General features: G+C 48.9%; 1 protein-coding gene across 2 annotated transcripts in view; it reads left to right on the top strand.

Annotated features, from left to right (window-relative positions):
* Window positions 1–236: 236 nt before the first annotated feature.
* Window positions 237–24,063, top strand: part of LARP1B (La ribonucleoprotein 1B) — a 38,339-nt gene continuing 14,512 nt past the window's right edge. The window contains exons 1-12 of one of the 2 annotated variants that reach the window (XM_061552315.1): window positions 237–1,289; window positions 13,346–13,407; window positions 13,596–13,655; window positions 14,369–14,612; window positions 16,404–16,538; window positions 17,064–17,210; window positions 17,676–17,853; window positions 19,384–19,528; window positions 20,500–20,713; window positions 20,914–21,164; window positions 22,533–22,925; window positions 23,483–23,600. In XM_061552315.1, the coding sequence (XP_061408299.1) occupies window positions 863–1,289; window positions 13,346–13,407; window positions 13,596–13,655; window positions 14,369–14,612; window positions 16,404–16,538; window positions 17,064–17,210; window positions 17,676–17,853; window positions 19,384–19,528; window positions 20,500–20,713; window positions 20,914–21,164; window positions 22,533–22,925; window positions 23,483–23,600 (2,374 nt within the window). In that variant the 5' untranslated portion in view covers window positions 237–862. Of the gene's footprint in view, window positions 1,290–6,456; window positions 6,654–13,345; window positions 13,408–13,595; window positions 13,656–14,368; window positions 14,613–16,403; window positions 16,539–17,063; window positions 17,211–17,675; window positions 17,854–19,383; window positions 19,529–20,499; window positions 20,714–20,913; window positions 21,165–22,532; window positions 22,926–23,482; window positions 23,601–24,063 lie in introns of those variants that run through there. The other variant, XM_061552316.1, reaches the window with a different exon arrangement.

Raw genomic sequence — 24,063 nt, 5'->3', positions numbered from 1 at the left:
TGACCTGCGCGATGACGTCACGAAACGTTACACACCCTGACCGTGCGCGATGACGTCACGACACGTTACACCCTGACCGTGCGCGATGACGTCACGACACGTTACACACCCTGACCGTGCGCGATGACGTCACTCGCGCTCCGCCAGCGCGACAAAACATTTGGCCTGCGCGGCTCTCGGTAGTTTTGCCGTCCGCCCCCTCTCAGTGCATTGCGGCGGACGCGTGGGATGACGTCACGCGTGGACGTGACGTCATCGCGCAGGCATGCGCCCTCCTCGCACTCATGGCGGCGAGACCATGTGCGCGGCGTGGTAGCGGCGGCGGCTCTGTCGACTTCTAGCGCGTCTGGCTCTCTTGAGTTTGAACCCCGTGGCCTCCAGCACGACTGCCCGAGCGAGCCTCGCATGGAGTGAGCCGGGCGGGCGAGGCTGGTCGCTGGCGGGAAGGGTTAGAGCAGGAGGCGAGCAGGAGAAGGCGGGCGGCACCACGGGGTCGGTCGGTGGTGGGTCTTGTGTGTGCTGGGCGCCCTCGCCTCGTGTCTCTCGCTTTCTCCCTTCCCTTTAAATTCATAACGTTTTTATTTACTTGTGAGCGTCGCGTTAATTGCTCTTAAGCGAAGGGCCCAAGCACGCTGCTTGCTGCTGCTGTTGGCTCGCGATTTGTTTTCGAGAAGAATAAGTAAAAGAGGCGTGGGATTGGAATAAGTCGGGTGAGGGCCTCAACGTGGCCGCTCGCGACGTGGTGCGGCACCGCACACAGAGGCCCGTGCATCATCGCACGGTGCTCGAGTTGCACCCTCTGAGCGTTGGTCGCAGCTTTTGAATTTCTCTTTGGCGAGCAACAGCGAAGCCCCCGTGGGCCATGTCGGCCCAGGTCGAAGCGTCGGGCCCAGTGGCCGAGTTGGGCCCAGCAGCAGGCCCCAGTAGTAGCAGAGGCAACGCCACCGTCACCACCACCAGCAAAAGCAGCGGCAAGAATAACACCTCCACCTGCAACGTTACCCCCACTGCCGTCAGCGGTGGCCACAACAGCACCGCCAGTAACAGCACCGCAACAAGCAGCAGTGGTGGCGACAAGGAGAACGTGGACGCGTCCCGCGAGGGGGATGCGGAGAGGGAAGACGCCGCGGCCGCCGTGGCCCCCCTGGTGAAGGCGAAGGAGTTCGTGGAGGCCCCCCCGCCCAAGGTGAACCCGTGGACGACTCGCAAGATGACGGTGGCGGTGAGCGCCGTGCCGGAGACCAGCACCGTGCGTCCATCGCCGCTCGTTGAGGAGGACCCTCTGCCAGGTTCGTGGTGGTTGTGGTAGAGCTCTGGGTCAAGCCTGAAGCCGTAGTAGTACTGATACATAATATTGGGGACGTTTGTGTGGCTACGAAAGCCACGTGGAGTTTCTGCGCGGCCCTCTGCGGGTGAATTTTGTTTCGCGATGTTTGTCCAGATCCTTTAAAAAAAACAGGCCCCCAAGACGACTTCCCTCGGATGAAATTCATCGTTTGGTTTTTACCGTTCTCATTCCAAAACCATAACCCGTCCGTTACCCCCTGCACGACCGTGTTAATTAGTTTCGTTTCCGAATTTTTTTTTAATAAGCGCGAATTGTAAAGAACCACTAACGGGTGAGCAAACTCCACAAGATCTTTCGATTGGACGAAGCTCGTGGACGTTGGTCGCTTCCATTTAAATGCAGATTTTTTTTTTTCCAGTTGATGGGCGGTTGAGATTGTTGCAGCTGGATGAGAGTGGCAGAGAACCGGTTCACAGAGAAAATGCCGGAAAGCCCGGAGCAAACGTGCCCCCCGGGGCCGGTGAGGAAGGGAAGGCCCACGTGGGTCTGGCTGGCTAGCTCACAGCATCTCCCATAGCACGACCACGCTGCCACCCCCCACAGAGATCTGTACAAGGCATGGGGAAGTGCTCTTCCTGGGCACACGTTTAAGACTCGTGATAAGAAGAAGGGTCATTGACCATGAATTGGTCGCCCATCATATATTTGTTAAATGATTGATGGGAAAAAATTAAAGGCAATGTTATTGACGGATGTATTGAGGTTTTTTTTTTTTTAAGTGGCACAGTAAGCCAAGAGGGTGGTAGTGGCATTACTTCGCCTGGGCACGGGTGCCTCGCCAATGCGTCAAACCATGAACATCATCGGGTGGTGTTTCGTTTCACTGCGTTAAATTACAAAGTGAAAGGCGTTTTTACACAAAATACAACGAACGGCCACGGATAAGCATTTAAGGCCCTGTAAGGAAAAATGAAGTATACGCAATAATGACCTGCAGTGCGTGGGGGAGAACTATCCAGCAGTGGATTGACAAAAGGGCTCCACAATTGCATGTGCAAGTCATCCCAGGACCGCTTTAAGTACCACATCCGCACGAACGTGCAATTTTGTGGAGGGGGGTTGTGTTGTGCTCGTGTGGTCGAGAACTGTTTTTGCTATTATTTAGCTACATTGCTCAAGCTTGGATATAGGTGTACTTATGAAATTTAAACGTATATACTTCAGATTTATTTATTTTGGTGATTTGCGTACCTTTCCAATAATTTGAACTACTACAATTTTTTGTATTGTTGTAACTCTCTGATCCGCCCCTTACTGGACAGTTGAAAAAGAGCTTCATAGCTCATCCGATTTCTCCAGGTTAAATAAACATTTTGATTCTGATATTCTTGGCTGGCAACTGAACCCCCAAGAGTTTCGTGATTGAAGTACAATGTGTACGAACTGCTGTGATGCCACTCTCCACAAACGCGTGAAAACTACCGCCCAGTTTCCTCGAGTCAGGCACAGCTGAGTGAAGGAGTGAATCATTTATTGTCCTCATGTAAATAATGATTGTTGTAATTAACCACCCATGTCAGTGTACTCTTGAAATATTTTCATTAATAGGTGGCTCTTGTCCTCAGAGCCTCATCACATAAGGACCTGATAAGTTATACCCAAGAAACAACTTCAATAGAATTCATACTCTTTGGTTTTTTCGGTAGGTCACGAAGGTAAAAAATAAAATAAATTAAATCACGACGTTTCGGGCGCTACACAAGCGTCTTTCAGGTGAATCCTTACAGTCACGGAAACTTCAAATCTAGAATCAATAGAATTCACTTTAGAGCAGTGTTCCTCAAACTTTTTTGGCCTGCAGACCACTCAGCGGATGCACGGTCCGCACAGCTGACCCCTGGTGACAAAATGCATTAACTTGCCTCTAAATACCACTCAAACGTAATGAATCATATTCCCGGAACATGAAAAAAATTATACGCAACCTAAAGGTTTTTTTTTAGTGGGGGGGGGGGGGGCATTTAGAGCAAAGGGTTAGGGTCGTTTAATCCAGATTAGTTTACCGAATTTCATTTTTAAATTAACTATACTTCATTTTAAATTAACTATAAGTAACATTAATGTCTTAAACAAAAGCTATAAACATTCTCATAATTTCTGGATCAACCTGAATTTGCATCGCAAGCCAGCGGGGGACCACCTTGGAGGACTGTTGTGGACCCACCGGTGGTCCGGGAACCCCGCACTTTGAGAAACGCTGCTCTCCAGCATTCTCACCACAACATCTCAGTGGTCTCGAAATAGTGGTTAGTCAGTTGCCAGCTGATAAATACATCGTGCAAGATGTAAATATTTTAAGTCGTCTTGTCCAGATTTAATTGTTGGAGTAATCCACATTTACATAGTTTAAGTCGAGTGATTGAATGTTGGGTGAGTATAATATATTTTCAGATATAGCCCTGCTAGGCTTTGGGGGGCATTTGCAGGGGAGCTAGACTGCATTAATTTCTGTATTTTCCCTTTCCAATTAATTCGTTAAGAATGCGGTGTATATAAAGGATACCAGTGTGTCAATTTATGACTGACACTGTAAATATTTTATATTTTTATTATTCCTGTATCGTAAATCTGCACTCATTACAGTCTGATGGCTGTGGCTATTGTAAATGGCTGTACATTCAATTGTATGTTGAAATAAAATTGGAGTTTATGAATTAAACGGCGTGTACAGCACACACACAGGCTCGTGCTACCCACATTTTGAAAAATGTACCAGTATAATTTCCCAGCCTTGAATTTTACCCTTGTGAGATGATGTTCACCGCTAATTCACTGCCATGTCTCTAAACCCTGTCCTGGGAGCTCCTTTCACGCTCACCTGCAGGATTTCAGCGGCACCATTTGAAAGGTCTCTCTTCTAACCAGGCCACTTGGGCAGTTGAACCCTAAGGAGTGGCCGTAATCGTGGCGTGTGATAAACTCGGCACTTAATTCCAGCTAGAGGATTATGGTCTGAAAGAGGCGTCTGCATCTGCAGGGGAGCCATAATGAGCATGTGCTTCCATTCACACACCGCTAATTGCCCACGAAACGCACAGCCCTTGTGCGCGTTTATAATTAATACGCCTGTTTTAAACCTGATCAGCTACTTGTGTGTTGAATGCGTTTATCTCACGGTACACAAGTGCACTTAAGTGCTGCCAAAAGGGATCGCATCTGACATAACACAATCTAGGAGGCGGTCGGATCTGTTGAAAGCAGGCAGATTTTCATTGCTGGCTCATGGCACGCATTAAGGGGATGGTGCAGCTTTTTAGCCTAATGCCTGATTACAGCGCATTTTGGATTTATAGCGCATCTTAATGCCACCATCTCAGAAAAGGTATGCGTATAGTCTAGATAGAGGATAAACAAAGGAACAAAGGGAGTTCTTGGACCTAAATTTGAACTGAGGCTGAGAATCAACAGCACTGATAACTGGGGGGGGGGAAGCGTTTCCAGAGTGGTGGCAGCAGAGGAGAAATGAGCGTACTCGGCAAAGGTTGATAAAAAAAATCCTTTGTCCATCGCGGCGGGTTGTGTGACATTGCTTTTGCCTCCACTTGGGGTGAGGAGTTTGCGTGTGCACGCATCTTGGCTGGCAGTGTAGAGCCTCTGAAACACCCGGCCACTACTGTGGCACCCTCTGTGCCCCAGGCAGCCGTGAGTGGTGCACTCACCGCAGCTGTCAGGCGTGCAAATCGGCGGAGTGCATCTCGAGGCGTAAGGGCGGCAGGGGGCGTGCGTCGTCACGCCCTCCAGCAGGGCCTGCACAGCGTGCTGGAGGAGAGAAACCACCGCATGGTTGTTACATAATGCGGCGTGTGCGTGGATTGTTCACGATCTGCGAGGTTTCGAGTGTCGCGCCTGCGACACAGATGATGGACGGGCCAATGCACCAGGAACAGGAATAGCTGAAAGGGGTTTCAGTGGAGTCCCTTCCCGTGCTGCTGTTTGCTAGGTAGACTTCAGGCCCTGCACCCGCAGTTTAGACCGCTGAACGTGGCCCGTTGAAAGCATTTGGTTCGTCCGGCCAAGTTGGCCAACTTTTGTGAAATGTTCTTCCAAAACACACCCAAGCCACTGTTTACAGTATTTCTTTGAAAAATAGTTGAGGGTAGTGGCAACGCGAGGTTTTAATGGGTGCTTTTTCATTTTCCGAGGTGATTAGGATTTTGCCCTCGCAATGTGAAATTTTTTTTAGATGCTATCACATAGATAGTGATTCCAAATGAGTTGTGAAAGAAGGGTTGGTACAACCCTTAAGCAGGCGTGTGTGTCGCTGTACTTTACAACAGCTGTGCAAGCAGTATTGTTGATTTTAAACCAAAGATAGCACTGGGAGGAATCGATTGGTGTAGATCAATTGGCCTTCATTTTAATGCACAGTGGCTAAAATTACCAACGTTACTTTGTCACTTTAGCACGAGTGCTGCCAACCAACCAGGTCCAATGTCGTTTGCATGCGTTTCAAACATGCCTTTTGAACTTTAATCCGAGGCGGGCTCAATAACCAGTGAGGGCAACACTTTTTCCCAAGTTTTAAGTTTGGATTTATATCTCATTCCACTGCATCTTTTTTGTTCAAACATACATTGATGTCGATTTAAAGCTTTCGTGACTGCAGGGATTCATCTTCTTGGTTCTTTCGGTAAAGTCACGTATAAGGGAAATAATAAAATAATAAAAATACAACATAATAAAATAATTCTCACAATTCTCACAATTATGATAATTATTTTATTACGATGTATTTTTATTTTATTATTTCCCTTCTACGTGACTTTACCGAAAGAACCAAGAAGATACATTGATGTATTCATAAGATTTGTTTGCTAATTCAACAACCGTGCAAGATAAAATCTTGACAATCTGTTTTACATCTCTGGCTATGTCGGGGCACAACGTGATTTAGGTGTTTGCCTTTTGGCCTCTTGCCTCAGCCGAGGCACACTGGGAACGCGTAACAATGTTTGAGTCGCTTCTGCCAAGAGTCGCCTAAGTTTGTGGTTTAAGCCATCGTCTCGTTAATGGGTCACATGGGTGGGCGTCGCAGCCTTCGAGGCTAAAATAGCGCGGTGGCGCATGGCATGAGCGCTGCAGTCCTGAAAATCCTCTCGCTGGTTCGCTACCCGGGAAAGAATCTCGCGATCGATATGCACGCGTAGGGCGTTGAGCGTTGGGAGACCGACTGCCTGCATCACGGCGTGCGTCCCCACACACGTGCCGTCCACACGCCCCGGCGCTGGATTATGCCTCCGATCTCTTGTTCTTTTCTTCAGCCGCGACACGCCAACACTCATGGCCGGAGGGGATGAAGAGGATGGTACATGCACACACCCTTTTTACAGTTAGGCTCTAGATACAAATTGATGCAAAGTAAATATAGTGTATGTAATTTTGTTGTGTTTTTTTGCGTACCTATGACCGCAGATGTGTTTTGCCCTTGAGGCTTCGTTGCTATAGAAGCATGACGTGAGATGCTTTAGCTGACATAAACACTGCTTGCATTTTAAGATCTTTTGTTGTGCACACCGGGGTTTTGCATTACTGTTGACCGCGTTGGTCCATTGAGGCATTAATCAAGTTAGTGTCATTTACTTAAATACGTAGCAGTCTTATTTCCGTCTGACTTGTCTCTCGCTAGTTTTCTGTGAGCTGTCTCTTGACAAACGGACTTAGGTCATGCTCCATCTACACAGTGCATGCAGGTGCGCGCGTGTACACACTTGCCAGTAGAAGGCAGTTCTTGAACTCGGTCGGACACATGATGTGCGAACAAGAATGTCTTTTTTTTGCGGAACCATAAACAAAAACACGCGTGTAGGTACGGCCACATTGGTGGGGCAAGCCGATGTCATTGCCAGCGAGTAGCGTGTATCCTTGGTGGGTGCCAAGGTAATCTCATTGTAGCCGCACTTCCTGCGCCGCGTGTTGTGGTGCTGTGAAACTAAAGCACAGCTCGGTGTGGAAGTGCCCCCCCCAACCCAGCCTCTCCGAACCTCGCCATGAACTTTCGTAGGGCATCAACAGTGATCATTACCGAGAGGAGATGAGCCACAAGCAAGAGCAGACGTGTTTGTGTGATGGCGCAGTTGGTTATATGCGTGGTTTGCTTAAAACTATTATGCTGGGCCCTATGCCAGCACGCAAAGAGCGTTTGTACGAAACATACTATCAGGGTGGGTGCATGTCGCTTGATAGGCTTTTTGTAAGAGATGGCCAGTTCCAAGAACGTGTGAAGCCATTAACAGCAGATACCAGTAAATCATCACTTCACTAAATGAAAACACATGATCGAGTAGTTTTCCATAATTGAGGTTTTTGGGTTAGATCGCGTAAATATATAAATGTGTTGTTAAAACCCACCACCATCCGACACAGCCAACTCATAAGGGTTGTCACGTAAACAACGTGCCAAATCGTCACTAGTACAGCACACCGGTGTAGGAGAGCCAAGCCACAACATTTACAAACTGAGCACGACGTTTCGCCAGTAATTATAACTAACTTCATCAGGCGACAGCCAGATTTGTGGAGAAGTCTTACTGTTTCGTTCCTTATATAGAGGCGTAGATGTGTTGACCACGCTTCTGCAATTCAATCTGCTCGTGCAGGTGCTTGATGGATTGTTGCCTTTGTGACAGCATGAGAGAGATGCCGACGGTTTGGGGAGGCCTCCATCAAGCAGTGGATAGATCATGGCTGGTGATGGTTGTGGGGGCCCGGTCGGATAATAATCGTTGGCTCTTTGCACGTTCAGGTGTGTGGGACCTGTATAAGGCTTACGTGTGCGCGTGGCCAGTCCGCAGTCACTTGAGCATCTCGTTAATAATTATCATTAATAATTAATGGTCAGCACTACTGACTGGCACAGCTATGGTCCGCTGTGTTTTAAATTAACTTAGAGCGGTGTTGCCGTGCCAGACGGTGGCAGAGCGCTTGTGGTACCCACTCACGGCTGTCCAATAATCTCGGTGTTCCCACCACGAGGTATTTTTTGCAGGACGGTAGCTCCGTCAGCTGATGCGTAGCATGCATTGAGTAGCAGCGTCAGCTGTCGCACTCACTGCTGCATCTGACTGTGCATGAGTGGCGATTCAGTTTTTTTTTTATTTGAAGGCAGATCTTGTTGCTGTGTTGGTTTACAGTTACTTTTTAAAGTCCCCTGTGGCTCTGTAACAGTGTGTCGTACATGCACTATGTACATCCCTTTGTTACTCCACTGTTGTATGATGGCCTCCCCATGCCATGCGGGGTCATGGTGGTTATTTGACCATACTTCACCACACTGGTCAATGCTTGTTGGATTGATTTTGTATTATCTCTTGAATGTTGAACAGCCATTGTTACTCGTTATCTACAGTACAAATATTGCTGTATTATCCAGTTGCATGACAGTGGTCCGTGTGCAGCTGGCAATCGCAAGGTTATGAGACTCAGCCCTTCATCGATCTATAAAGTGCGCATTTCTTTGTGGGAGGTAAACAGCAGTTATCCAATCTAGAGACTGCCAGCTGCCATGGGAATGTGGAATTACCACCTCGCACTCAGGCCTGTAAACAGGATATGAGTCCCACCTCATCCTTGTATAATTTGGAAACTACTTGTACGTTTTATATGAAATAATTATTCGCATGTCCAGGTGTGCCTGCCTTTTTCCAGGTATAAGTTATGAATCGATTGCAAGTTAACATCCGTTTGTTAGCATACATTCTTAAACTACAGTATTTATATTTTGATTTGAAGCTTTCGTGACTGCAGGAATAATAATACTCTTTGGTTCTTTCGGTAAAGTCACGTAGATAGAAAAATAGCTAATAGATCACGATGTTTCGATAACAACACAAGCCATCGTCTTCAGGTGAAACAATACAGTGGCGGACTACTGAGGCAGGAGGAAATGTAGCGAGAGAGCGACTGCAACCAGAGGTTATATACGTTTGTGGTGGGTACAACCTAAGGGTAAGTGGGTGGGGCCAGGCATGGAATTTGCAAGTAAATGTAAGGCTAGCAAACGTTGATCAACCAGGTGTAGTGTTAACTGTTGTGTTGGCTGACTCTGAGTTGCATTACATTTATAAATTTGCTAAGTTTTATATCTTTTTTTCCTTTTTTTCTCTATCACATTGTTCCCTCTGTAAATTTCATTGGCTGACGTTTACTAGCCTTACGTTTTCCAGCCTTACATTTACTTACAAATTCCATGCCTGGCCCCGCCCACTTACCCTTGGGTTGTACCCACCACAAACCTATATAACCTCTGGTTGCAGTCGCTCTCTCGCTACATTTCCTCCTCCCTCAGCAGTCCACCTGCTGTGTTGTTTCACCTGAAGACGATGGCTTGTGTTGCTATCGAAACGTCGTGATCTATTAGCTATTTTTCTATCGACGTGACTTTATCGAAAGAACCAAAGAGTATTTATAGTTTACCAGGTAAGGCCCACTGAGCTGAATAGCCCTCTTTCAGAAGTGACCAGGCCACAAAGGATAGCTCAACGAAGTGGCTTATCACATGTAAATGTATAAATGCATGTTTATAAATGTGGAGAGGAAAACCAAAGGGCCCGGAGAGAAAAAAAAAACGTGCGACCACGGGTAGAGATAGATGTGGAAACTTCAAATATACAGCCATCAGGGTCGGGATCGAAGCCACGACCTCCTGCATACCAGGCGAGGGAGGTAACATCTCCGAGCCACCACGGCACCCCCAAGCATGAGGCGAGTGAGTCGCGCCGATTGTCCCACGGTGAGCGGAAAGCACCGTCCGCGTTTCGCTAAATGGGTTGCGCACGGCTTGGCCGCTGTCTGTCTTCTCAATGCTGCGCCAGCGGGAAGCAATTGCCTCCTCCCTCCATCTCTCGGCTAAATTGAGCGCTGGAAACACCAGAGTCTGACTCGTCCTCAAATGCGCGGGCACAGCAGTCTGGGCCCGCCGTGGCTGTCGTGGCACCCATTCGCCAATATCCAAACTGAGTAGCGCACGCTGCAGGGAGCCAACTGGTGCAAGGTTTGTCTGGGCTGGTGCTGGTCCTGGTCCATACGCAAAGGGCCGCACCAGCCACACCGCCATGCCTGGATATAGCTCTCACCTCCGCACTTTCAAAAGGTCAGATTGGCTTTTTGGTTTCACAGGCAGGGATCGTACCGCCTAGGGTTCCTGTAAAGTTATTGGACGAAGCGGCAGAATTTCCTCTTTGTTGTAGTGGGAGATGCCCGCACGTGTATACACCCCCACGTGCAAACACACTGCTGGGGAGTGTACATTGGTCGGCCTTTGCCCTGTGTTTGGACAAGCACGCGAATCTGTTGACAAACCCGTGGGGCGGTATTCACTTGCGCCAACTCGATCGGGTTCACGGGCCGCTGGGCCGGACCGACGCACTTCGTGAACAGCAAATGTTAATAGCACATGAGAAAGGGGTGGGGGGATAGACAAATTAACTGGAAGGGAGGGGAGCAACTGTACCAGCTCCGTGTATAAGATTCCTCGTAGGGCATGGCACTGCTTCAGGCAAACACACACACGTGCAGAATTCCTGCTACTGCCCCGCCGTTTACGCATACATCACCAAAGCAGTCCGGTTACATTCCCAAACAAGGGCACAACCCCCCTGTCCTCATAGGAGTGGGGGCCAAAAACATATCCCACAATGCCTTGCCCCTCTTCTCCGCCCCTCTGCCGCGTGACCGAGAGTGGCGCCGTGCTGCAGCGTGCGCTCGCTGCTGCTGGCCAACTCGACCTTGCGCTGCAGTTATTTTTGGAAGCCAGCTTCTCTCTCTTGTGTCGCCATTGGTCGTAAGTTTTTGGTGGTGAGTTGTGACAAAGTGTCGTTCGATGAATTGCCTAAGCCTTCGTTAGCCTTATCGGGTGCAGCGTTTGCGAGTGCTGTCTGAGGTTAATGAGCCCATGCCGGTGGCTGCGTTCGGCAAACACTTTGGCTGCCCAGCTCGAGGGACACAGCCATCTCACGTTGGACTAAATGTAAATACATCTGCGAGGTCAGTTTAAAAATATCCATAGTCGTTATGGAGATAATGAAATAAGAATGAAGTTTCCTGGCCCCCACGGGCATTCAAGGTGGGCTTCTCTGTTGGGGTTGTGCAGAGTTGGCTGGGTGCCTCCGGCAGCCAATGCCATGTCCAAGGACTAAGCAAAGATAAGATCCTGGGTTCGAGTCTGGGCAACCACGCGCAATTAAACCGGCTTCTGGCTCTGTAGTGAGTTGATCGTTACAGCCAGGTCCGCAATGACAGATTGAAAGAAAATGTTTTGCATTCGTTTACACCGAGTTAAACATTGCGATTGGATTGCTTTGCAATGAAACACGTCTTAAGGAAAAGACGACCGCATTGCGATCGAAACGTCGTTTTCTGTTATTTTTGAATATTTTCTTTGAACCTATCTACGTGACTTTACGGAAAGACCCAAGAATATGAATTCCTGCAGTCACGAAAGCTTTAAATCAACATCAGTGCAGACCAAATAAAAGGTGTGTGCCCCTGAGTGTGGTTAAGGAGGTGCTTCTGAAGTAGTTAAGGTGCCTCATCTTGTGGGGCCGCTCTCGGACACAAAGCCGTGCACGGCTCGCTGTTCTGATTTGTATCGTCGCATAACGTGACGCTGATAACAGCGCAGTTGTAACATAAATGGATGGAGGACAAAATAATGCCCTGACCCCCCCCCCACGCACATGAGCGCCTGGATAGATCGTTGGCAAGGTAATGATCCCTCGCGTTATTTCCCCTGGCTGAGAATGTGGCTTCTTGTGGCTCCATGCCTCGGAGGTGGGGTGTGTGTGTATTGTGCTCTGTGTGGCCGTGATGAGAGGGAGTGCTGGACTGGGCGTGGAGCTGTGCCCTCGGTGATATGCGGCCCCTGGCCCTGTTTGCATCGGACGAGGGGCGGGTCGCAGTGTTTGTGTACAGTGTCTTTGAGTTGCGGTTGAATTTCGATGCTTCGTGTATGTTATGTATGTTGGAACTTCTTTCGCACCGTACGTAGCCAACCGTTCCAATCGGAGGTGTGGGGGAACGACAACAAACTAAACAAAAAAGCAGTTGTAAAGAAATTAATCCAAATTGATTGTTATTCTAATCACCAGCCATCCACTGGATGAAGTCCTGCCAAAGCGTTTGCCCACTTTCACTGGCTTGTGATGCAAGTCCATCGAGTTCCTGGATGCGAGCTTTATTCTGGCTTCAGTTAGTGGATCTTTATCAATACAACCAGTAAACAGCGAAGTGTGCAGAGAGAGTGACGGTACACAATATGACGGGTCATCATTAGGCCTCTTTGGACATTCTGTGCTTATTTGTGTAAAAAAAAAGTGTGCTATTAGCTAAGACTTAGTCTGCTCTCTGTATTTTGTTGTTGAACTTTGTATTGCCTCTTGGCCTGCCGATACCATAACTAGGTATATTTCACGATTCAGCCCCTTTCCTTTCCTCTCTGTAGTTTTTCAAATTGTCACAATTTCTGTACCATTATGGTGAATAAAATGGCCTCTTTTAGGCTGCAGGGGGTCACGTGAACATTTCAACTTGCTGTAAAAAACACACACATCTGTTCCTACATGCACAATTTGATACACGTATCACGTGTTGACAGATTAGTAGTCGATAAAAAACGAATAGAGTCATTGCTACGTTGGTCAGTGGGGGGGATCCGAAACTGGGAATGTGGCCCAAGACCGGTTCAGATATCACTCGCCACCGCTGTCAGCCATGCACGGAAATCTAACTCGGGGTGCCAGGTTCATCATGGAGTGCGCTAACCACGACTGTGACACCATTTTATTTCACCCAATATTTACACGTAATTTATGTAATGGAATTAATCGGGTCTCGCGCGTGTGATTTTACGTGCGTATTTTTAGTGCAATCATCGCTAATGAATGGATTAATTAATTAAATGCCGACCAAATACCGGAGCGCGAGTTTAAACGGCGTTCGAGCGGCGTGGAGCACGGCTCTGAGTCCAGCTGTGTGCCATGTGTGTTTCTGTGCGCGCTGCAGGTAACGTTCCCCGAGCCAAAGTCATTAAGGTTGCAAAGCCGCAGCCAAAGAAGTTAAACAAGGTGAGACTCCGAGACTCGCGTGCGGTCATTTGTTGAATTCGCAGGCTCCTGTAGATACTTTTTATTACGTTTGGGGAAATATCGTGGGAAACTATTGTCAAGGTTACTTGACGTGTTTTGGCTTGTAAAGCACACGGTTGTTTACTGTGGAAATTTGCGATGTGTCACGTCAAGTTTTTTTTTTGCAGGCGAGCGATTTTAGCGACATTACAAATTGGCCGACACCGGGAGAGATTGCGAATCGAGAGGTAAGTTTATAAGCAAAACACTAAAACGATCCTTCATATCATATTTAAGATTGCAAGCGTTTTGCCTTGTATCGGCATCACCTTGAACGTATCACTAAACACAAGCTCTATAAAGAAACAAAAATTGAAGGCTTTCCTTCCCACCTGCAATAGGCTCTTCCTCCCTTCATGATCCCATAAATCAGCCACGTGCCTCCCTTTACAACCAAGAGTCTGTAACCCACGGGTCTATCCATGCCAACACTTGCAAATAACTCATCCCCAACCTATCCCAGTTTATTTGTCTCCTCACTACTTCAATGTCCCTGATGTAACCAACGTGCTATGCTCTTGAACTAAAGTCTAAAGGAAATGGTATTAGTTTGTTGAACATGTTTCAACATGCTTAGTAAGTGTGGCATTAACTCCCAATTGCGTGGAATCTGCATTCCTCCTCGTTTCTCCACTCATTCCCGTTCTGGGTCATCCTCTCCACATCTCCACAATCTTTCAAATCCTGGTTCACCACTACGAAGCACTTACTTCTAGGCCTGCCTCTTCGTCTCCACCCTGGTGCTTCCACGTCCATCATCTTTCTTTTCCAACGTGGTTTTCGTCTCCCTACATGTCCTAGCCACCGGACTCTTTACCAGTGGACCGTATGATCCAAGCGAGCGACACATTGCAGAACTTCGCGTTAACCTGGTTGGCCACGCTTCTCCTCCACGTTGCAGACCTCGACCCACTCGCCCAACTCGAGAAAAACCGCCGTCCGACGCGAGAAGGACCGTGAGAAGGAGGGTGAGAACGAGGTGGAAGAGGAGGAGGAGGAAGAGGCGGTGACGAGGAGGAGGAAGGACGCCACAGACGAGGACGTGGACGACGAGAAGGACAGCGAGAGCAAGGAGAACCGCAGTGGGCGCGCAAGCCCGCTGGAGAACGGCACGGACCCCAGCTCCCCACAGCCCAAGAAGAGAGGTGGGCACTGATGCGCGATCGCGTAGATCCCACTCGAGGATCGAGCACCAGGACGGCAGCAGCAGGGTCACTCCGTTAAGGGGTTGACCATCGGGATAGTTCGCCAGTCATTAACAAGTCATCCTGAATGCGGTCCCAACAATGAGAGAGGTTTCCAATGAGGTAATTCGGTATCGGTGGACAACATCTTAAACGTTGCAACTCGGAGATGTATTGGTGGAAACGTAGTTGGGTGTAAGAGCAGTCTTATTCTTAGGTTTTTTTGGTGAAGTCACGTAGGTAAAAATTTAAATAAATAAATGTATTTTTATTTTACTTTTATTAATTTTATTTTTTTACCTACGCGACTTTACCGAAAAAACCTAAGAATATGAATCCTTGCAGTCAGGAAAGCTTCAAATCTAGAAGTAAGAGCAGTCATCACAGTTTGCATTTAAATAATTTTCATTCAACAAATGTTACGTGGCAAACTTTTATCGTTACATTTAGTTGAAAGATTTACATTCAAACATAAACCAGCTTAGACAAATTGTGTACGTAGATCATTTGTGAGCTGTTTAGGGTTTAAGTAATTCATTTGCATCTCTTGTATAATTTCTCACGTGTTTGAGAAGAAGCGTGGATATCTTATTCCACTTTCATTGCAACCATCCAGTTAACTTAAAGTATACAAAGAGTTTTCCACCATTCCGCTGCAATGGCTTGGGCCAAGAGCCACTTGAGAATGGAATAGCGGTTACGTAATGTATTGCCCTTGGTCATTATTACATTTTAAGGACATCGCAGAATTTAAATCCAAAAGTCACAAGTCGGCAAACCCCTAATGAACTGGGAAAAAAAAAGCGTCTCGGAGGGGGTTGGGTATGTGCATTGACGCAAATAAGAGGTGATCAGATAATTATCTGATTATAATCAGTGAATTCACATTTTCCCACACATTACTTAATTATCAAACCTTAGGATTGTGATTTGACGCATCGCCATTGCAGTGGGACAAACACTTGAGATTGCCTCCTGCTCTCATCCCTGGGTCAGACGTGTGCCCTGCATCGTGCCAATAATTGCACGGCGCACATCACCCGCCAGAGCTGCCAGCGCGGAACAAATAAAACAGCCGCTTGCGTGCTCCGCTCATCGATCGGCACGGGAAACGCGACAGCTGAGCTCGTAGAACATTAACGGGTTGAATTAGTTTTTTTCCAGCAGGGCTGACTAACAGCTGTTAATTTCAGGGAGAGTGATCATCTAGGGTCATCTCTTGTCAAGGTGGTTTATAAAAACTGACGTGTCTCTACCGTCTCGCTGCCGTGGCTACGTATGCGTAGGGAGGCTCCTGGGCACGCAGCGTCTTCTCCCTGTAATCCATTTGGATCGTTAAGAAGGGACGGCTGAACAAAACAACTTTTAAATCCATCGGTAACTTGATAACAATGGTGGTGAAATAATCAGTCTTTAAAAAAAATAACAGTATTATAGTCCTGATGTGAAAAATATTGATATTGAGCTGTCCATCAATCGGTTTCTTTGGCAAGTAACTGCAACCCCCACTGGTCCCTTCATTAAATACTTTTACTCACTTTCCAGGTCAGGTTACACCATTTCATTAAACAAAGAAATATTTTGTAAATGGAAATTAAATTAGAAGCTTTTTGTGAGCGTTTCGCATACTTGTGTATTCACCGTTTGGTCCTTGAGTAAAACGCAGAATGACGCCCATACGTCTTTCATTATTTTGAGAGTGGTGTGGTCTTTTCTTAATTTTTTTGGCGCTCCTCCCTCACACCCCCACAGTGAGCAAGCAGAAGTGGGTACCGCTGGCGCTGGATGGAGGAGGGAGCGACGGAGGCGGCCCCGAGAGGCCCAGCTCTCGCAGCAGCCTGAGGTCGTCGCAGCCGCCCGGCGGCCGCAGGGCCGACGGCGTCAGAGGTAAGGCCTTCACCCGGCAGCAGATTGACAAAGCACTGCATGCCATTGTTACATGTTATTTTCAGGCAGGTTACGGGATGGTAATTTAGAGCTGAATGTGCATGCTTGGGTGACGCCCATTATCACGAGCGGGGATCTAACCCGGGTGGCTAGAAATGGAGCTGTGAGGAGGGATACCTGTAAAACAGCCCTGCGGACGATGTGGGAATAGTGGAGTGTGGGTCAAACAGACGTGGTTCTGCGTAAAGCTGTGTCATCGCATCGTGCATCAGAGCAATATGGGTCAGCGAGATGAGTGATTGTAGCGTGGGTCCCAGTGATGTGAAACAGCTGTGTAGGAAAAAGTGGAGTGGGATAGGTAGCAGAGTGGGTTGGGAAAGTGACGTTAGGGGAGAGAGTAGTATGGGACGAAGTGGGGTGTGTTGTCAGCACGGTGTGTTGTCACAGTGACGTGGGGTTACGTGGCACGGCGGTGCGGGCTGTGTCGACACGCTGGGTTTGTGACACCCGCGCACCTGTCTCTAGGCTGGAGGCGCGAGGATCGTCGCGATGACCTGGACGACACGGCGAGCGTGCGCAGCGAGGGCGGAGGCACCCGCGGAGGCGGCTTCCGAGGCAGGGGTCGGGGCCGGGGGCGCGGTCGGGGACGCGGAGGAAGGGGCGGCCCCCGAGGTGATTGCTCAACATTGATCCATACCCCTTCCCACCATGGTCACAATTCTATTCTGCACTCCTTGTTTGTTTCATTTGTTCTCTTTTGCTCTGTCACATTTGTCGCATTCGCTTACAGCTAACTTTAATTAATACTTGTTGACCATGGTTGCGTCGCATTAGCGGTCACGTTCTGCGTCGTTCATTCAGTTCAGTAACATCCTTCAATTTGCATTAAATTTCAACTAAGATTTGTACGCGCACGTTATTCCGTACGTGGTGTGTATCATTAGCGTAAGAGTTAATTTAATCAATGCGTCGCTGCATATAATGTCCATAGAGATAAGCGCCACTCCAATGCATCGCTCCATGTTGTCACTCCCCCGTCCTTTGCCATGTGCTCTCTTTGAGTCCGTTTCGTGTGTCACTCGCTCTGCGATTCTCACTCCCGTTTCCCCCCCGTTTTTTTCTCTCCCCCGGCTCCAGGCGGCCTCGATTTCCGATTCGGCCTCGGGGAGCGGGCGGGCGGCAGTGGCCCCGACGGATCTGGCTCAGCGCTGCTCGACTACAGCCCCCACCTCGTCTACTACTACGACGACGGCCACGGGCCGCAGATCTACACCGTGGAGGAGACGCTGCTCAAGGAGTACGTCAAGCGGCAGATGTAAGTCCCGGCCGCTGTGACGACACGTGCGCTGCCAAGACCGGGTTGGCTTGGAGGTCGGCGGAGTTGGTGGATCGCAGAGAGATGGAGCCACTGTATGTGACGCACCTTTCAGCTGTAGGGCATCCAAGTGGTGCCTGCAGCAGGAGGTACAGAAAGTAGGTTTTTAATAGCTACACGCCTTTTTTTTTATATATATTCTTGAAGCTCACAAACCTGCTCGGCTGTTAGGTGGCCAGGAGATGGCGGTATAGCCATGTGGGTTCGTGCAGTCGTATGGTTGCTCGCCAGCTTATCCCCAAGTGAAAATTACTCAATGCCATTTACCAATCAACTTGAGGGGTTCCTACTGAGTCACGTGACACATTTGAGGCTTTCTTCGGTAAATTACTCTTTTATTATGATTATTTCCCTTGATGATTTGTCCCTTTGGGTGCTGCTTTGTTGCATGCGCGGTGTTAAACCCGAGTCACACGTAGGCGCTACATTTGGGCTGCACGCTGCTCCCGTGCCTTTGTTGGGCTGCGCTCCCACTCACGCGCTGACCCCTGCTGACTCTGCTGCTGACCTCGTACGTTGGTGTGAGACTCCTTGACGCGCTGCTGCGACTGGTGCCGTGTCAATTGTTCGTCGCTTCTGCAGAGCATGCGACTCGCCACAGCTGTCTTCACAGCCAAGTGAAAGAACTGATGCAACTAAACGGGGGAATTGTGTCGCAGAGAAAAGCCCTTTTGACACCTGTGGTCTTTGCCACCCATCGATTGAGAACGGAGTTTTTTTTTTCACAGCTCCGTGTGATAGCTTCAGTAGGTTGCACAATCGCTTTAATTCAGTGCCGTTGCCAACACACATCGCACCTCCAATTAACATGGTTGGCTACGTACAGTGCGAAAGAAATTAAACATACAGCACTATAAGTAACTGGGGATTAAGTGCCAGGTTGTGCTAATTGCATTCACACCGGAGTTGAAAACAGTGGTTGCTTGTGGTCATGAGTGATGACCAGAAATTCAAGAGAAATTAAGGGGTTGTTGCATTGGCGCTGGTGCACACAATCGAGACGTGTTATGTTAACCAGATTAGTTTAATGGACTACAAAGACTAGGTACAATCATATTTGAAATGCATTAGTCTTGTCCAGAATCTGATTGATCATAAGTATGTCGTCAATGGCATGCTGATAATGAACCAGAGTGGTTAATAATTTGGAGCTTTCAAAATATATGTTCTGCCTTTTTTCAATCTATTTAGAGAAGAAATTGTATCAAAACGGCTCAAATGTCGTTCCGTCTTTTTAATGCATGGTGCTGTTTCTTTTACAAAGATGCCTATTTATCGATGTTCATCACAAATAACTGAACAGTAATTTTCTTGTAGTACAGCCCCGACCACACAATGCCAGGGGCTGGTGTCACACTCAGCCAAGGCTCAGACGAGACGTTTTTGCCCAACACCGCTCGCTCTTCCACAACCGGCTTGATGCCTGCACTGACCATTCATCACACCACCTTCGACCGTTTCCATCACCAGAGAGTACTACTTCAGCGTGGAGAACCTGGAGAGGGACTTTTTCCTGCGCCGCAAGATGGACCAGGAGGGCTTCCTGCCGGTGTCGCTCATCGCCGGCTTTCACCGCGTGCAGACGCTCACCACCGATGAGCACCTCATCATGGAGGTACGGGCAGGCTGGCGGGCGGTGGATGGGCCAGTCAGTGGCTGGGTGCGTGAATTGTTATTTTTTACCTTCTTATTACAGCTCAACGTGAGCCTGATACAAAGCGCCGGTCACCGAACGAAGAGGGGAACAGAAATGCCGTAAACAGCAGCCCGAGTTCAACGTCCACAGGGCCTAGTGTGAAGGGGTTAAACTGGGCTCACTGCCCCAACCAGGTGGGAACGACGAGTGAGGAGAGATGACGGTTTTAAGGGTCCGTGAACTGTTAAGCGTGTGAACAAAGAAAGTTATTGGATCGGCAGGCATGTAGGTAGGTGCGTATGAATAAGTGAATGAACAATTGTGTGCGTGGGCATATGGGCAGGCAAGTGAGTAGACGCGTGGGTAGGTGGGTGTGTTAATGGGTGGGCAGGCGGGTCGACCAGTAGGTGGGTATAGGAGGTGGTTAAGAGGGTATCTGAGTGAGGGAGCTCTATAAATATGGATACCCTCCATTTAGTGTAATTAGTTCTTTTTATTTCAGTGCAATGTCATGTAGGTGCGAGTTTCTTTAGCTCTGTAAAGAAGCACGGCTTCCAGATTTAAGGTCATGAGTTATTCTTGGGTCAAGAAGTTCATTGGAGCATGGTGGGAAGGGAGACTCTTGACCTTTGATGTTGAACGTTGACATCTGGGACCTTTGGATGGCTGGATGAAAGCGCACTGAATTAGAACGTTTTGCTCACGTGTCACTTAACGCAGTACAAATTGAGGGAAATGTTCACTGTAAATTCGGGGCTTAGTTTCAGCTCGACGACTTGGAAAATATTTTCGCATTCAGCACACAACATCCAGTATTCCTCTTGCCATGAGCCGTGGCTACAAAGGACCCGTCTACTCCAGTCTTATCAGAAATCTTCAAAACATTAACTGGGAAACTCCAGTCCAGCAGCGTATTGTGTATTTAAGCCCCGCGCCTCTCTCTCTGCCAGGCGCTGCACGACAGCACGGAGGTAGAGGTGGTGAACATGAAGGTGCGACGTCGTGACGACCCCTTGCGCTGGCCCATCCCGGGGATGGCCCTGCTCTCTTCGCCCACGGGCTCCGTTACCCCCTCTGCCCCCATCAGCACCGACTTCACGAGGCTCCTCGACTGCCCCGAGTTCGTGCCGGGTGCCGTGAGCAGCAGCGTCAGCCCCCCCTCTGGTGAGCTGAGCCCTGTGTCAAAAATTATCTCTCTACTGCGTGCACGTGTGTGTGTGTGGTCTCTTCGTAAAGCTATGTGTTACCATCTCTTTCTGTACAAATGAGAGAGTCTAGGAAGTAACCGTTGAGGATCGCCTCCAGCGTAATGCCGATTCCTCCGGTAAGTGATCGTTCCCCCCCCCCCCTTGCCGTGCATTTAGCTGGCTTAGCGAGCCGCTCCCTGGCATCGGACTGCGCCAAGGCGTCTGCTGCGGTGTCATCAGCGGTGACGGCGGCGGCCACGGCCCGGGACGCCGGACCCGGCGCCACCACGAACGACGACGAGGAGGAGGGGAGCGAGGCGCGGCCTTTGACGCGCGCCCTCTCGGCCAGCATGCCCGAGCTCGATTCGGAGCAGTGGGTGGAAGTGAAGAAGCGACATCGCGCTCCGCCCGCCTCCAGGCCGACCAAGGTAATGTCGACACATTCATGAACCCACACCGCCATGTTGACGTCATCCATTTCTGCTTCACCTGCTGCGTAACGTCAAATCTGCAATCGTGTTGATTAGTGTTCTGTGTCGTCGGAGGAGTCTGGAATTGCCAGCAGAAAATCCCACACTTGTCAAGGGAAAATGCTGAAACTCTGTTGCATGTAGCTTGGCAACCTACTTGCCGTACTGCTATTTATAAGCACTGCGTTGTTGCCCTACAGCGGGGTTTCTTCATGCTCGTAATGGCGCTTCTTTGTTCCCCACCGGAACAGCCGTAATGTTTTTTTCATGAAACATTCCCATTGTCGATCTGTGAGAGAGCAGCAGAGCGTATCGTCATTCTTACGAAATGGAGCTGGTAATCGAACGCATCGATGTTCTGTGTTGCGTTTTCCATCTGCTTCTGCCATTTGAGTCTCTGAAGTGTAAAGGGATTGATGGCCAGGCTGAGACTATAAACTTACATTACTTGGCAACTGTTCAATTACCGAATAGACGAAACTCTGATTCAAACCTCTAAACTACATTATTTTTTTATTACCAGGTAAGGCCCACTGAGCTATATAGCTTTTTTTCAGAAGCGACCTGGCCACAAATGATAGCTCAAGAAAGTGGCTTATGACGTAGAAATGTATAGCAGCCTCTAAACTCTAAACGCAGCTTTCTAAATGTGGAGGGGAAAAGTGGAGGACCCGGAGAAAAATCCACACGACAATGGGGAGAAAATGCAAATTCCATATTTACAACAGGCGTCAAGAGTCGGGATCGAACCCATGATCGCCTGCATTCCATGCAAGGGAGTTAACATTTGACTCCTATGGCGGTGCCCCGTGGTACCATTGTACCCCGGCTCTCGCATAATGTCCGTGATGCAGTCATTTTTAGTCTGTTGGTGGTCGGCGATGCGGCAATCGACTCGCTTCGACGAGCTGTACACGATGCACCACTGTGGTGCGTACGTGCGTTCAGGGTTTCGGAGCAAACGTCCTCGCTGCGTTTCGACATCGCGGAGGGTGGCACTGATTTCGGATTTATTGGTACCCCAGTCGCGGAGATAAGTCCACCCCTGGAAAAAATTGTGTCCCAGAAATAAAGTATTTAATTGCCTCAGCCATTTAGTATTATTTGGTACCCTGGGGTACCGCCATAAGGATCATTTCACTAATGCAAAAATATGATGATGTCTCTAATGTGCATTAAATGTGGAGGGAAAAACCTACAAATGTCAACGGCGCCAGGTTCCCTTCAGCCTCACGCGGTTTTGTCCTCCCGAGCCACCCAAGCATCCCACAAACTCGGAGCACTCGGCAACAAGTTAAAGGAAATGGGCCTCGTGCGTTCCCATAGGAGGAAACCCCGAAGGCGGCGGCGGCAGCAGCTGCGGTGCCGGCGGTGGCGGCGGCTCCAGCGGAGGAAAAGGAGGAGCTGGACTTCATGTTCGACGAGGAGATGGAGGCGGCGGAGGTGGCCGGCCGGCAGCACCGCTTCACGCCATTCGGTGCGGGCGGCTCGGACGACAGCAGCGACTCGGAGTACGAGATGGACGACAGCGACGTCAACAAGCTCCTCATCGTCACGCAGACGCCGCCCTACATGCGGCGTCACCCGGGCGGGGACCGCACGGGCAACCACAGGTCGCGCGCCAAGTTCTCCTCCGAGCTCGTGAAGGTCATCAACGACGGCTTGTACTACTACGAGCAGGACCTCTGGCAGGACGAGACTGACTACAGCGTCATCAAGGTTCGCTTGCTCTCCCTTTGTTCATTCAGCAAAAGCAAAGTTTTTTTGTCAATTAAGGCTTGAAACTTCTTTTGACATAATCCGTTCAGTTTGAACTAGGATCGGACTTTGCCTTTATAAGGGGATTTAGTACCACGGCATCTCAGTTGAGAAGCAATTGGTTTAAATATCCCTTTTTCACTGGCACATCTGAAACAACCCAATGTGGGGGGCCCTCACTGGTTTTCCACTGGCTTATCCTGTGCCAAGATGAAAAGAAACCATAAGATGCTGGCTTCGCAAGATATCTGAATCTGCCTCAGGACCCATGAAGGGCTTCGTCAGGGCTAAAGATGTGTTTATTATGCGTGTCCTCTACACGCTTCTCGTTCAACCGCGTGTGACGTCAGCAGTATACAGCCTCTGCTTCTGCAGTGGGAAATACCCTGGCACCCCCTGAGCCGTGACATACTGGCTCCACACTATCCTTTTTACAGTAAAAAAATAAGATAATCTGACCAATCTGTAACGCTATCGCTACTTCCCCACACCCTAACATCACCCCTTGCCCCCAACAGCAGGAAGTAGAAAACTTCAGGAAGCTGACCGTCATCACAAAAGAGCAGTTCGACAGCCTCTCTCCGGGGGTCGCCATCGACCTGACGCCCGAGCCTACGTCTGAAATCGCCTGCCCAGGTGAGCGAGCTTTCGGAAATTGAATGCTCACCTCTGCATCTGCCGGGCGGTCCCGCACCTCCGATTAGCACGGTTGGCTACGTACGGTGCGAAAGAAGTTCAACATAAACGAGGTGACCGCTTGCAATTATTGTGCCATTAGACCACCGTGCATAGAGCTTCACGCTAGACGAGCCTCACTATTGTTTTTTTCCACATCACATTTGAGCGATGGGTGTCATTAGAATACATTCCATTCCGAGTGCTATCAGCCAAAACTGCACCACCCTGTGTTATGCAACTCATTCTGAAAGAACCCATCTCCTGACACTAGGGGGCACACCTTCTATATGCCCTGCAAAGCATGTTCGCTTGTCATATCCACCAAGATTAATTTTGGAATTAGCCTAATGAAGTGAAAAAACTAATTTGATGGAATACGTATTTTGTCACAAGACTAAGATCGTTGCCTGACCTCGCCACA

Source organism: Lethenteron reissneri, chromosome 16 (genome assembly GCF_015708825.2).
Source record: "Lethenteron reissneri isolate LAM-NWPU_2019-01 chromosome 16, ASM1570882v1, whole genome shotgun sequence".
NCBI classification, from domain to species: Eukaryota; Metazoa; Chordata; class Hyperoartia; order Petromyzontiformes; family Petromyzontidae; genus Lethenteron; species Lethenteron reissneri.
This window is presented reverse-complemented; position numbering and strand designations above follow the sequence as displayed.